The sequence below is a fragment of the Branchiostoma floridae genome, chromosome 12, assembly GCF_000003815.2.
Source record: "Branchiostoma floridae strain S238N-H82 chromosome 12, Bfl_VNyyK, whole genome shotgun sequence".
In the NCBI taxonomy this organism is placed as follows: Eukaryota; Metazoa; Chordata; class Leptocardii; order Amphioxiformes; family Branchiostomatidae; genus Branchiostoma; species Branchiostoma floridae.
The window spans coordinates 7,772,001-7,787,651 of NC_049990.1; the positions used below are offsets into that span (position 1 = coordinate 7,772,001).

At 40.4% G+C, this 15,651-nt stretch overlaps 1 protein-coding gene across 1 annotated transcript; it reads left to right on the top strand.

The window, feature by feature from the left end:
* Positions 1–8,720: 8,720 nt before the first annotated feature.
* LOC118427686 (monocarboxylate transporter 13-like) lies at positions 8,721–13,859 on the top strand. The gene is made up of 4 exons (XM_035837582.1): positions 8,721–10,803; positions 11,228–11,371; positions 11,864–12,673; positions 13,134–13,859. The coding sequence occupies exons 1-4, from the start codon at positions 10,596–10,598 to the stop codon at positions 13,397–13,399; spliced, it is 1,428 nt and encodes a 475-aa protein (XP_035693475.1). The 5' UTR covers positions 8,721–10,595; the 3' UTR covers positions 13,400–13,859.
* Positions 13,860–15,651: the final 1,792 nt, after the last annotated feature.

Below are 15,651 nucleotides of genomic sequence, written 5' to 3' on the forward strand. Positions count from 1 at the left end.
TCACGTCTACATGATAGGGGTGGCTGGAGTGGGCTTGTGCAATCTCTTTGTGCCTTTTTGTCGTCGTATGCCTCGCTTGTGGTGTACATGGTGTGCTATGGACTGTTCTCGGGAGTGTCCACGCCCTGATCGCAGTGCTGGTCAGAGAGTACACCGGGGTGGCCAGACTGGCCAGCGGGATCGGATGGGATTGCTTGGTATCAGGCGTGGCATATCTACTGGGTGCACCTATTGCAGGTATGGCAGCTTGGTAAATTAGCCTTAAAGTCTTTCTTTCTTCTCCAAACTGTTTCCTGTCAGAAGTTCCAGGGCATGAATTACAAATCGGTATTCTAACACTATAATAGTATCGAGAGAGTAGTGGTAACCTGGTGTGCTTTGCTGAAAATTCAAGCCACATAATAAGGCTGCTTAAAACCACCGTGAACTTAAAACCACCGCAAACATTTTTCCATGGCAGTTAGAGAATACAGTGCATGGTTCTACCGCGAACTTAAGACCACCGCAAAAAGTCCTTTTTCCCGCTACCACAAAATTAAATCCCCTCAAACTTAAATGCATTTACAGTATCTACTTTAAAATACATCATGCTTCATCTCAGGTGAGACCCCGATTGTAATCTATACTAGTAGAATCGCCAATTCTCCTAGGAGAGATCCCGATCGGAGTTGGCCCTAGGACCAGCTCCGATCGCGATCTCTCCTAGGAGAATCGACGATTCTACTGGATCGTGATCTCTACTGTGACACATATATGAATAAACCATTCTAAGATGTCACTGCTTTACATTTTACTTTAATTTTAGCTCAAATTTTCTGTGTTTCCTGACTATTTCTTTGCCTTCACAATCCAGGCTGGCTGTACGACGCCACGGGGAACTACAACGTCTCGTTCTACTCCGCGGGAGCCATGATCCTCGCGTCTCTCTGCGTCCTCTTCTTCGAGAAGTGTGCCAAACATGAACACCCTGACGGAGAGACCACGGAAGATGATCCTCCTTCACAAGACATAAGTAAAGACAGTATAGATGGAACTGTAACAGAGCCGATTCTCACAGAGAGGGAAACAACAGTATAGCATTCTCACTAATTCTTACATCTTGCACACTATGAGGACATTGTGTGGGAAAATGCCATATTGTTTTTGAAGAAGTGAGAATTTTGTCTCAAATATCTTTCCACATTGTATATGTCAATCTATTTGATAGCACTATAGTAGTCTATTTGGAGAGTGCAGTAAAATAAGAAAGTGATACATATATATAGATCTAGAAGTGCAAATGAGTCAACAATCATGCTTTCAAGAACTCTACAGTATACTGCTTTCAGGGAATTAATGGTCTTCTTGAGACAGTTTTAATGTGTCAAACTATTAGATCTTTCATAAGTGATAAACCTTGTCAATAGTTTATGTGGTTAATTAGGTAACATGTGCCAAGGTGGTCTCAGGGTCAGGGTTGTTGACTTTGTTGACGTAGAATCAAAAGTTTCTTGGTTCGAATCCCTAGTAGGCCACAATGTTGTGCCCGTTGGAAAGGCTCTCGTCTTTTTCCTCATTTGACTGAGGTGAAAAGGAGTTGAGGAAATCCTCTTGGAAAGGATATCTGCATAATGTAGCTCAGATCAATTACTTGAGCTGAAAAAATTCTTATGTGTTTTTTCAATACTCTCTTCTCCAAGGTCCCCTACAATTATTGAATAGTGTACTATTGTAAATGGTTTGCTTAAGTTCACATTACATTTTTATAAGAATACATTTGATGTAATGTTTTTAAGAACAAGACGACGATCCTATATATATATATATAATACTAAAATTAAGAACTCGAGCTATGGCATCTTAAGGTTACCCAAGGGTCACAGACGCATCGCGTGACAACAAGGGCAAAAGTGTAGAAAACTGAGACAAAACAGTTAAGCCACGTGATACACTTGGAGTTTGACAAGATGTGTTCAGCTGATGAATTGATCTTGCGGCACAGCACAGAGCGTGGCAGCTTTAGACCCGTGACAAGGAGGCGTCTTTATAATGGTGAGGTGAGCACAACTTGACCTTCGTTTACACAATTTACCCTTCAACTTCAAGCAAAAGTTCGGTTACAGCTAGCTGTTTTTTTTCGTATTTATCGGCTTTTCTATTTTGTGTTGTTCTCGTTGTCTTCCATCCCGAGCCGAATCTCTGTCTGTTGAGTATACAAAATTATTATCTCAGAATGTGCTTCAACTGATTGTAACCAAATGTATCAGGACCAGCAGGGAATGGGGCATCAATATTTAAAGCAGGCTGGACGTAAAACTGTCAGACCCATGTAATGACATGTCTCATCGTCAATAAAGTCAAAGTCAAAGTCAGGCCTTCGTAACAGGGAGATTGGAGAGTATGATTCAGCAAAAGGGGAATCATTGACCAGTAGAGTTAGTCCACAGTAAGGTTAACTTTCCCCTTACAGTGTTACTAGTCAGTCCCTATATATGGTGCCAACCCCACATGGCAAATTAAAGAACCTGCTACACTGAACGAAAAGTCTGGTGTGAGTGGATCAAATCTGTCTGGTCTTACAAAGCTTGTACCTAGTGCACAAACCGGGTGTGTGACACCCAAAGGCCAGTTATGCGAGACAACCCAAAAGAAAAACAGCAAAAACAGATTTGTATCATAGCATGAAAGTGCATCTGTGTTGGTAGAATACCTTATAGAAATTGCTAAACTTTTAAAGATTTGTATCATGTCGTTAGTGATTTTACTAATATTTTTTGATTTTTTTTATATCTACCTTTTGTTCCAAATCAGTGGATTACTGCTTTATTTGTAGAGAATATTTTTATCTGTCACAAAATATGGAGAATTTTGTTATGCCTTTCCGGGAATTCCACATGTTTTGTATATGGTTATATATTTTACAGTCAAGTGTGCCAAGGAAACCCACATCAGGAAATATATCGGGTAGAAACAAAGTTGTAAAAGTAGAAAGAGAATACAACATGTCAGCTATAAATTATGATTAAGATATCTCAGGCAAATATAAGATTTGTGTATCCTGTAATTGATATATTTTTCTGTCATTATTAATTGTGGCAAGTACGTATTCTTGTGCAATAAAAGTATCTGAATGTTTAATTCATTTTCAATATCCATGGTTGTGTACATTTTTTTTGCCATGGCTATTAGTAAAAGATGATTAGTGGCAGTATGTGTAGAAATAGTTGGAATCATCTGCTCCTATTTGATGAATTGTTGATATATTTAGCGGTGGTTCGAATTCAATCCACTTTCATCCTTTTTTTTAACCTTCCTACAGGATCATCTTCAGGGTTAGGGGTCAATGAGAGGTCAGTGTCGACAGGACCGATATTACCAAAGGCTGTGAAGAATGCTCATAATTTTCAGTATCACAAAATTTTCAGTATCACAAAGAAGCGTAAGAGAAGTCGAATTCACTTAGTAAAATATGATTGTGTTTGTTGACATTGTACATATTCCATGTATCTGTCAACTATTCATTTGTTGCGACCTGTACTTAACCCCATGGGTAATATGTACAATAAAGGTCTTCAATCATTCTTGATGGTTCCTAACAAATTTACTCTTGACAAAAGTGCAAAAATGTCAGCAGCATCTTGTCAATAATGGGAATTTTTTTATTGACAGAAACATCTTATCAACACCATCGGCCTTTTTACCAACTTGTTAAAGAGAGATTAACAACTAGAAAGGCCGACATTTGCTTGAGAGCAAATACAGCATATTTCAGCCATCTCCCTCCCCATGCAACAATAGGCTATTTCAAAATCACCCATTTGAAAAATCACTTTTACTAATGACGGTTTAACCCAAAAATGAGTCTTACAAAATTCCCCCGTTCAAGAATGGACTCCAGTGCACCCTATGTGAATTTGCACAATAGACCAGTCCAGAAATACTCCCACTGAAACCTTGGCCTTTTGAATAAGAAACCAAATCCAAAATTGAATTTAGCAAAAAAGGTCCCAGTGCATAAAAAGGTATAATAGACCAGTCTAAAAACACTTCCACTAAAATTGAATTCTTGAATCATCACCCGTTCAAAACTGAATTTGAAAAAATCCCCCTTCCGTGTGCGAAAAATGGACTCTTCCATGTAAAGTAGAGCAGTCCAAAAATACATCCGCTAAAATAGGACTTTGACATAATCACTGAAGTCCAAAAAATGGATTTAAAAAAAAAGCCCCCTCTATGCAAGAATGGACTCTTCCAGAACACCCATGTAAAATTGCAAATTAGACCAGTCCAAAAATAACCCTACTGAAAGACTTTGACAAACTAGAAGTCACCAAAGTCCAAAATATGAATTTTGAAAAATCCCCCCTCCGTGCGAGAATAGACTCTTCCAGCACACATTCTGTAAAATTGCAAAATAGACCTGTCCAAAAATGCATCCACTGAAAGACTTCACCAGTCCAATGATGAATTTAAAAAAAAAAAAACGAACCCCTCCGTGTAAGAATGGACTCTTCCAGATAACACCGGGCTCGCTGATTGGCTGCCACCCCCCCCTCTTTAGGATATAGATTCAGGCTAAGTGATTGGTTACCTATCTAATTAGATTAAATAGACATATATGCCAGTAGGTCCAATCTGCAGCTGGGGGTCAACGACCTTAAGGTCATTGACCCCTCTGGCTATTGGAAAATGACAAAAAAATCCCCAAATATATCATTTTGACGTAGTCTATGACAAAAATTATACATGTGTCATTTGAATGAATATCTAGTGCACCCTTTTACCAAAATTTAGGTCATTTGGTTTTAAAACCAGAGCACAATAGCCAAAAGTGTACTTTTTGGTCATAAAATGGCCAAATAATCGCAAAATTGAGCATTTTATTGTACCGTATGCCTCAAGTGTTATTGAATCCATGTGCGCATATGTCTAGGGCACTCCTAATTCAGGTCATCCGGTTCTAAAACCAAGGTACAGGAGCAAAAAGTGTCCTTTTTTGGTAAAAAAAAATGACCAAAAAATCGCAAAAATAAGTATTTCGTTATACTGTACACCAAAACTGATATTGAATCTATATGGGGGACTTATCAAGGCACATCTGTACCAAATTTCAGCTCATTCGGTTATAATACCAGGGTACAGGGGGCCCAAATATACAGTTTTGGTCTTAAGATGACCAAAAAACCTTAATAAAATCATTTAAGAGACAGATATGGAAAAAATGAAAAAAAACGTCCGAGGGTATTGGCCCACTCTACCCTTGTGCCAAATTTCAAGTCATTCGGTTGAGGAACAAGGGAGATACCGTGTTCTGAAGATTTGACAGGAGAAAGAAAGAAAGAAAGAAAGAAAGAAACATTACGAATACAATATATTTCACCATACCTATGGTATGGCTGAAATATAATGAATTACGGTACAATAGTTCAATTTGTAGATCTTAATATCAACAATTAGCTTACCGTTATAAATTGTCCCTTTGTCCATTTATCATTAATAGTGCCTCTTAACACCTTTGCAACCAACAAAGAACACATGACCATGACCTTTCAACCGCAGATCGATGCCTCGGGGGCCATTCGGGGACGCCAGGCAAGACTCGGAATGTAGAAAAACTAGACTAAGTGATAGTCAGGCTCGTGATCCAGTGGTAACCGGAGGTAACCTTTGGCTCGTGTTACTCTTGTAGAAAGAAAGGGTTGAAAGAAAAACAGGCGACGGAACAGTGGAAGACCTGGCGGATTGGATGTTGGGACAGCTCGTGATGAGGTCGCAGACCAAGGACTACTCGTGGATCAGTCAAAAGGAGCAAGACGCAGGGCATTTGCTTGAGTCGGCCCGATGTTCCCTCAAGGCACGACAGGAACTGTTAAGGTGTTAAGGTAAGGTGAAACGTTAACAGATAGACAACCGTAAGTTTCTTGAAGACACTCTGGCTAAGAGTTAGGCGTAAGTCTGTTGTGCGAAGGAAGAACCCTGTAGCTAAATGACCGACGATTAACTTCTGATCCATTTGGTACAGTAGAATAGCCAGAGTGACATCAGTCAACATTGTAACAACGTTGGTCCGCCGCTTCATACAACTGAACTGCGTCAAATTGCTATCAGGCGCACTTTGCCGTCTGAAATTGCGACTTTTTTTTCTAAATTTTCAAATTGGTGCATGGTAGGGCCTGACTGTAGAATAGAAGCTATCATATTTTTTCATCTAACCTCGAAGTCATCTGGGCTTTATACACAATTTTGTTTTGATTGTTGTTTGAACTTTGAAGGACAAATTTAATCGACCTTCAGGTCACTTTTCATTGAGGTCACGAAGGAAGAGGTAAGGGTCAGACATGCCCCGCTCGTTTGCAAAATTTCCCAGCGCAATTTGGCTACGTATTGATACGATGTTTTCTCTTTTTTCCTCATGTAGAAAGAGCTGTTGTATACTACTACAGTAGAAGCCAGTATTAACACACACTTCTGTTAACTGCACAGAATCCCAAAATCCCAAACCGGTGTGGTCCAGCTAGATAACTTCGCATTATTGCACCATTCGGATAATTGCACCAAATTCACTGGCAAATAGACCGTGCAATGGAGCGGCTTCTACCGTAGCATCATATCGACGAAATGCCAAAAGTGCGATCCGTTAACAGCCCCCCGGACGGCGGGTGGGGTTGGATGGTGGTCACCAGCACATTCTTCGTCAACATGCTGACGATTGGGAACATGAAGTCTTTCGGAGTGTTCTACGCAGAGTTCCGGGAGGTTTTCCAGGAGAGTGCGGGGATAACGTCCTTCATCAGCTCTATCCTAGGGGCTTCCGTCTTGATGTTTTGTGAGTATGATGTACAACATAAACTAGAGGCATCTTGAAGCTTACGGCAACCCTCAAGCTCCCAACAGGGTCGTTTAGGACCCCAGGCGTATATTTTGACGAACCATTTGAAAATGTTTTCTAACAATCCTTCGGTGACTTAGTTGATTTGAATCTGCCAAACATTAGCCTTAATCAAATACGTAACTGCGATGCATCCAATTGCAGCTGCCTTCGCAGGTGCTCTGAGCAACCTGACCAGCTGCCGTACTTCGATCATCGCAGGTGGCGTCATTTCCGCTGTCGGACTCCTAAGCTTCGTAAATAGTGGCTCTGAATGGGCGTAGAAGTGGGATCCAGTTGTGATGCGGGCAAATCTTTTTTGAAGAAGTCTTAGGGGCTGCAATGTAGTGTTGTAAGTTGATCCCCAGACAATATTACCGTAGGTTAAATATGGACATATCAAGCTATTATATATGGTGGTAATGGTTTTTTTGTGAGAGAAGATGTTTAATTTTCCCAACAATACCGATGGTTTTTGATATTTTTTTTACTTATCATATCTATATGTGATTTCCAGGTCAGACGATCATCTATGATAATGCCTAGGAACTTTGCTTGAGACACTTGAGACAGGGGTAGATTTTTTAGAAATAGTTTCGCATTTATATCATAAGTTTTATTTCTATTGCTGAAAATAAGGTAGTAAGTCTTTTTAGCATTAACTGATAGTTTGTTTGCCTCAAACCAGGTGATGACTTTTTTTAATTCTTGATTAGCTAGTTCCACTAGGGTTTCAAACTTGGAGTGTGAAAGAAAAAGGTTGGAGTCATCAGCAAACAAGAGAAAGAAAATAGTCGATGAAGCTTCAGCGAAGTCATTGATATATATAAGGAATAACAGAGGTCCAAGGATCGAACCTTGAGGTACGCCACACTGTATTGCTTTCATTGTTGATCGAGTATCATGTATACTTACATATTGTTGTCTGTCGGAAAGATATGAGGAAAACCATTTTATTGCGGAGTCATTAATGCCGTATTTTGTAAGTTTCTTCAGTAGGATGGAATGATTTACGGTATCAAAAGCCTTGGACAGGTCGAGGAAAATTCCTAAAGGGAACTCCTTATTATCTATCGCTGTCGAAATCTTGTCAATTAAGTGAATAAGTGCCATTGAGGCGGAGTAGCCCTTACGGAATCCATACTGATGCTTGTACAAGATATTATTTTCATTTAGATGTTTTAGAAGGCGGTTATAAACTAGTTTTTCGAGCACCTTAGATATACATGGTAGAACTGAAATTGGGCGGTAATTACTAACTGAGGTTGGATCGTTGCTTTTATATATGGGAATGACTTTAGCAATTTTCGTTGACTTAGGGACCACGCCGTTCTGGATAGATAAAGTTAATGTATGTACAAGAGGACCAATAACATAAGGTAGGGAAATTTTTAGCATCTTCGCACTGATTTCGTCGTGTCCGGCAGCGGAATCTTTCAGATTTCGTACTATATCTAGAACTTCAGCTGTAGAAGGTGGTTCAAATGACGTTAGTTTACTTTTCAAATGAGTATTGATGTAATCGAGAGGATCCTTTGCCGCGTTTGGTATTTTGCTTTCCAAGGTAGGAACTACATTAACCGTTGAAAAAAAATCATTAAATTCTTCACACATCTTATTTTTATCTGTGATAGCTTGTGCTTCAGTTTGTAACTTGTGAGGGGCAGCTTTAGATTTATCACAGCGACTTAATAAATTGTTAACTAAATTCCAAGTTTGCTTTACATTTTTCGACGCTTCCGTAAATTTTCCGTGGTAATAATTCTTTTAGCAATTCTTGATAAATGAGTTAGTTTATTTTTGTATTCTTTGTATGTACTTTCGCTCAGGGGGGTTTGGTTTTTGACGTATTTCATATAGAGTTTGCTTTTCTTCTTAATTGATTTGAGCAGGCCACGGGTCAACCAAGGTTTTCTGTGGGAACGTTGGCCGATTTTTGCTGTTTTCATTGGAAATGATTCGTCAAAGAGTAAAGTGAAAGTATGAAGAAATTTATCGTAAGCCAATTCTGTGTCTGTTTCTACCAAGACTGGATCCCAAGATGTGTTAATATAACTAACGTTATGTGTTACGGTACAAGAGTTGGTAGTACTGTTACGTTAGTCACAACAGACAACAACGTGCTGAGAATGAGTCTTACAAATAAGCTTTATTGGGCGTCTGGTTCGTGAAGTGTAACAAATGAAATCAGTAAGTCAACGTTTTTCCCAGGAAAGGATATCTGCATTGTTGAGCTCCGATCAATTACTTGAGCTGAAATTCTTTTTTTTAATACCGTCTTCTCCGAAACACCCTGAAATGTAAACAATAGTGTTACTATTGTGAGTAACCAGTTTTACCTAACTTCACTATACTTTTCTATAAGGATACATGATTTGATGTTGTTATCAAGAACAAAACGCTCATATACTCGTATACTAAGTTACTAAAAGTAAGAACTCGAGTCGTGACAGGTTAAGGTTACACAAGGGTCATCGCGTGACAACAAGGGCAAAAGTGCAGAAAACTGTGGGGTAGAAGAGTAAAGCCATGTGACACACGTGACGTGTGACATGTTGTGTTCAGCTGAAGATGAATCAGTCTTGCGGCAGAGCACAGGCAATGGCAGCTTAGGAACATGGGGAGACCTCCTTATAATGGTGAGTGCATTACGTTCGCTTACAAAATCAGAATATATTTCAACTGATTGTAACGCAACCAAATGTATCAGGACCAGCGAGGACTGATCGATTTTGTGTGCATAAAGATGTGGTCTTTTATAGAAAATAGCAATCTCTTCTGGAGGAAAATAGTTTAAGAGTCACTTTATGGAATACGGCGCATTTACATTTCATTATTCCAGTTATTTGCACAATGAGCATATACGTTTCCCACGTCAGCGGTTGAACTTTTACCTCAAGTCAAGTCAAAGTGTAGAGTCAAATTAACCAGTTAGATAGCATCTACAGGCAGTCCAAGGGTGTGGCACGGGCAGGTCAGCATTGTGAGCTTGAAGATCTCTAACGTTGTCAACAACTTTGTCTCACAGGTGGGAATATATTTACTGTGTAGATTATAGGTGAAGAAATGAAGGTTGTCTTCTGTCGATGTGAACAGGGTTTGAAAAGCTTCATACATAGCATGCAAGTTACTACAGATATGCGTAGCTGTTAGAAAACATGTACCAATGTCTCCTGATTAATATCTATCATGAAAACGACAAAACCTTACCCTCGGGGAGTTCTTCTGCTTTTCATAATGGCGATACGTTCGATCCAAGTTAAGCTATCTTGTTTTCAGTTTAGCGTATTGGGGGAGAATACAAAATGTTATGTGTCAAGGTGGTGTACAAATTGGTGGAGGAAGACGTTGTAGTCCAACTTTGTCGCAGTATGGCTGAAAATACGTAGTTTCGGTTGTTACTAGATGTGTTTACACAATCTCTCGCTGGCTGGGTTTAACTTAATGAGGGACGGTAACTATCGGGCTAGGAGAGCGATTTTAGTCAGGCCATGGTTACTTACGACGTAGTTGAGTCAGACCGTACTTCAGACAAGCACCTTTGCCAAAAGCATTGTGTTTTGAAGCTCGTTGTATGAACTATGCGGGAGTTCGCCAAATTACGTCGCGCCTTGTCAAAAACGTATTAAAGGGTCAGACATGCATTGCTCGTTTGCGAAATTTCCGATCACATTTTGCTGCGTACTGATACAATGTTTTCTCTTTCATATAGAAAGAGCTGAGCACTGTGTACTATCATATCGACGAAATGCCCAAAGTGCGATCCGTTAACAGCCCCCCGGACGGCGGGTGGGGTTGGATGGTGGTCGCCAGCACATTCTTCGTCAACATGCTGACGATTGGGAACATGAAGTCTTTCGGAGTGTTCTACGCAGAGTTCCGGGAGGTTTTCCAGGAGAGTGCGGGGATAACGTCATTCATCAGCTCTATCCTAGGGGCTTCCGTCTTGATGTTTTGTGAGTATGATGTACAACATACACTAGAGGCATAGTGAAGCTTACAGCAACCCTCAAGCTCTAAAGATCTAAACAGGGTCGTTTAGGACCCCAGGCGTGTATTTTGACGTGCCATGTTTTCTAACAATCCTTCCGTGACTTAGTAAATATCTGAATAACTTTATTTTTCATCTTTTTGCATGGGATATGATAACGAGCAGCAATTATTTACACTCAAGCATGTCAAAATACTAGTATTCCTCTTGCATTTAGGAAGCAATATGTGTGCAATGATCACTAAAGCAAGTATAAAAAAAATATTACTGAACCCGTTAACGTTCGGTCGCAAAAACTGCCATTCTACCATTGAATGTTTTGAAGTTGATTTGACTCTGCCAATCATTAGCCTTAATCAAATACGTAACTAAAATGCATCCAATCACAGCTCCCTTCGCTGGTGCCTTGAGCAACCTGACCAGCTGCCGTACTGCGATCATGGCAGGGGGCGTCATTTCCGCCGCCGGACTTGTCGTCAGCTACTTCGCACAGACGATGGTACAACTGTTCTTCAGCGTGGGGATCCTTACAGGTCAGTGTTTGTCTGTGTCGATTTATTATTTTTACAACATTCCAGAGACAAAAGCATAGATGTAGTCTTGATTTCAGCAATGACTCAACTGCCAGATTCAATCACTTTGGACGCGTGAATTTCCGCATATGTGACGTCACCAATTGATCAAATGTTGTCGGGAGTCGATACCGACCCCCGTCCCAACTGAGAGCAGGATAGTGCGCCCTGATGTATCGACTTCCGACAACTTTTGACCCATTGCTGACGTCACACATGCGGAAAGTCACATGTCCACAGAGATTGAGTCAGCCAACCACTGAAGACTGAGCGAGTTGGTTGAAAATTCATGTAAGTCCAATTTGTAAGTTTAAGAGCAGTTTATTCCTTCATAATGGGCTTTACCGACTCACATGAACTTGCATGCTAATCAGCTGAATATTGCTTATCCATCTCTGACATTTTCCCTACGAATCAAATCATCGGGTTTGCTTGTCGTTATATCCTCTTTAGGATTTGGCTTTTCCCTGATGTTCTCACCAAGCCTGGCTATGGTTGGACGCTACTTTGACAAGCGGCACGCCACAGCCAATGGGATCGGAGTATGCGGAACGGGCATCGGCATTTTCGCGTTTCCTCCACTCTACCAGTTCCTCATAGATGAGTTCGGGTGGAGGGGTGCTTTACTGATTGTCGCTGGCACAGCTTTGAACGGCTGCGTCTGCGGTGCCTTGATGAGACCCTTACATTTTAAAGATGATCGCAAAGAAGAAAATGTCAACATTGAAGCCCAGGGTATTACTGACACAGAACCAAAGAAAAGACCCCATCATTTCTGTGAGAAAATCATGGAATCATTTGACGTGACCTTACTGAAACATCGCCCCTTCCTCGTGTACTGCGTGTCGTTATTCGCAATCTCGCTGGGCAACTCCATGATTTTTGTGCACCTTGTAGCGCATGCTCAAAACGTCGGGATAGAGAAAACAGCAGCCGCCTTTATCTTGTCAGTTTTGGGCATCTCCGAGGCAGTGTCAAGACCTTTACACGGGTTGCTGTCGGACAAAATAAACATCAGTAAGGTCTACTACTACATGGTTAACAACACGGGAATGGCCGTACTCAACATCGCCATACCGTTCGGTAAAACGTACACAGAGCTCGTGGCGTGCATGGTGCTGTACGGACTGTTCTCGGGAAGTTTCAACACACTCATAGCCGTGATGGTGCGGGAATACAGCAGCGTTTCCCGGATCTCCAGTGGGCTGGGCTGGGCGCTCGTCTTCGAAGGGGCTGCCTACCTGCTTGGTCCACCTATTGCAGGTAAGGAGCAGCACTTGGGAGCAGTCACTGTTGTCTGTTCTCATTTCTTAAGACCAGGTTGATTTGAGTGTATGCCATCCTCTGGGAACCCCCAAACTGATGAACCTCCAAACTGGATATGATTTTGGAAATGGTCACGAAACCATCCGGTGTTTTTCGTCAGTGACACTTTGCTCATCGGCGAATGAAGAAAACCTTGTAATATTTCCTGTATTACACTGTTTAACAAAGCATACTTCGGCTTCAGCCTCCGATAGCCATGCACTGCTTTAATATTGGACCAAATCAAGTGAACAATATATATATATATATGTTATAGATATGCACAGAACAATTAATATCTCTGAACAAAATCCAATCTATAAGCATTCCTTAAAACATGCGTAAAGGTTGCGTGTTATCTACCAATGTATGCTTTACGCGTCCTTAACGTTATAGATCATTGTTGTCGTTCACTCAGGATGGCTATATGACGCAACAGGCAACTACGGCATGTCCTTCTACGCGGCTGGCATTTTCATCCTTCTGTCTGTGCTTGTGCTTTTCATCATTCCGTGTTCAACAACAGGGAAATCATTATCGCTTGTTTCTGGCGGGCGCAGTGAGCCCAAACAGAACGGAGTTGAGGCGGTGGCCTTCAGAAATCTGGGGCGGGACGGTAGAGAAACTGTCAGGATTGACTCAGGACAAAGTAACCCTGGTTTTGTAGTGAATGCACTAACTTAGTGTGTGGCCCAAGAGTTATAAAACGGAGATGGGCACCACCTTACTTGTGTGAGACGGATCTGTGTAACCGTCAAAATGACAGTATAAACAAATACATTGGGGTTTTCATATCGCTCTATCTACCTACGCATGACTCCTGTAAGTAAATTGCAATTCAGCTCACCAGCTGCAACGTTTTTACAAAATAAAATCATTCATTCATCATTCATTCATATCACCAGTGGGAAAGTATACAGGTAACTATATAATGTATATATAAAAGACAAGTATGTACTAGCGGTAGAAGACAAAACCATAGTTTAAGACAGTGCATATACCTTTAGTCACTTCTATTGTAATATGGCCGTGCGCTCATTGACAAAGAGGAAACAACATGTTATTATTAGTCTTTGAATATTTATGATGAGATCATATAGCTAGAAGGTGAAAGGTGTTTAAGAGAAATCTGATGTAATGTAAATCCTAAGTTAACCCACAGTGAATGTACTCAGTTTCATTTTCGTAAATGATTGCGTCAAAAACCTAACATGTATTTGTTTGTATGTCACCGCTGTTTGTTTGTTATTTGTTTGCTTGATGAAATAAACACATGTCAATACTAAATTTAGTACTTTAAAGTCTAATACACGTTTGTGTTACGTACCTGTTTAGACCGTGCAATCCGGTACAAGAGTCGGTAGTACAGTTGGCACACGTTGGTAGCAACAAAAGATAAAAGACAACAGCGCGATGAAAGTGAGTCTTACAAATAAGCTTTATTGGGCGTCTAGTTCATTAAGTGTAACAAATGAAATAAGTAAGTCGACGTTATTCCCAAGAAAGGATATATGCATTGTTTAGCTCCGATCAATTACTTGAGCTGAAAAAATCCTTTTTTTTTTCAATACCGTCTTCCCGGAAACTCCCTGAACATAGTAGTGTTACTATAATTACCTCCATGAAAAATGGAGGTATAGTTTTGAGTGTGTCTGTTTGTGTTTCCAGATATTTGTATATTTGTGGACATCATAACTTGAGAACCTCTGGATGGACTACGATGATATTTGGTATGTGGTTAGGGGTTGGGAAGACGAAGGTCAAGGTGAATTTTGGGCCCCCTGGTGTGTGACCTTGGTACTGCAGCAGAATTTCAATTTTTTTGTGTCTTTTGACCTGGACATGCTATGGTCTTGATTTTTTGGTGGCAGATAGCTTGTGATGTAAGGAAGAAGTGGTGTATGTTTGGGCCCCCTAGCGGCTTGCTGTGGAACTGCAGGAGCATTTTTGTCAAAATCTTCCAAGAAGCATAACGGAACATAGGAATGATGGATTTCCATGATATTTGGTATGCAGGTACCTGTGGCAGAGATGTACATAGTGAAATCAAAATTATGCAAATTTGGACTTAATTTGCATACTTAATGAGGAGAATCTATATTTACAGTGTTTTCCAATATAGGACTCAACTACATGTTACCTATGTAGTTTGTGGCAGGCGGAAGTTAAGCAGATACTAATCATGTAAATAAGTCCCTAATTTGCATAATCAATTTGAAAGTGTCCTAATTCTTCTTAGTACGTGTAGTAAATGATTGGGCTGTCAACACTGTGACCTGTGTACGTTAGTGAAAGGTGTACAGAAGAAAGCATAAATTATGCAAATGTGAAAGTCATTTGCATAATCAGAATATTTCATGGAGGTATGAGGTCTACGAACTCTTGTTGTAACTAGTTTTACCTAACTTCACAGCACAATGTTATAAGAATTACATTTGATACACACACACACACACACACACCTACATATATATATATATATATTTATATATATTTATATATATTTATATATATTTATATATATTTATATATATTTATATACTTATTAAAAGTAAGAACTCGAGTCATGACAGGTTAAGGTTACCCAAGGGTCACGGACGCTTCGCGTGACAACAAGGGCAAAAGTGCAGAAAACTGTGAGACAGAACAGTAAAGCGACGTGACACACGTGACGTTTGACACGTTGTGTTCAGCTGATGATGAATTGATCTTGCGCACAGCACAGAGCAAAGCAGCTTTAAACACGAGGAGGCGTCCTTACTAATGGTGAGGTTAGTACATTACGTTCGCTTACAAAATTATCATATCAGAATATTTTCAACTGATTGTAGCGCAAGCCAAAGTATCAGGACCAGCAAGGCCTTTGGGCATCAATAGTCAAGGCTGTGTATCAGTGGTGTTCAAGCGCCGGCGAACTGAACATGCCAAATGGTTCG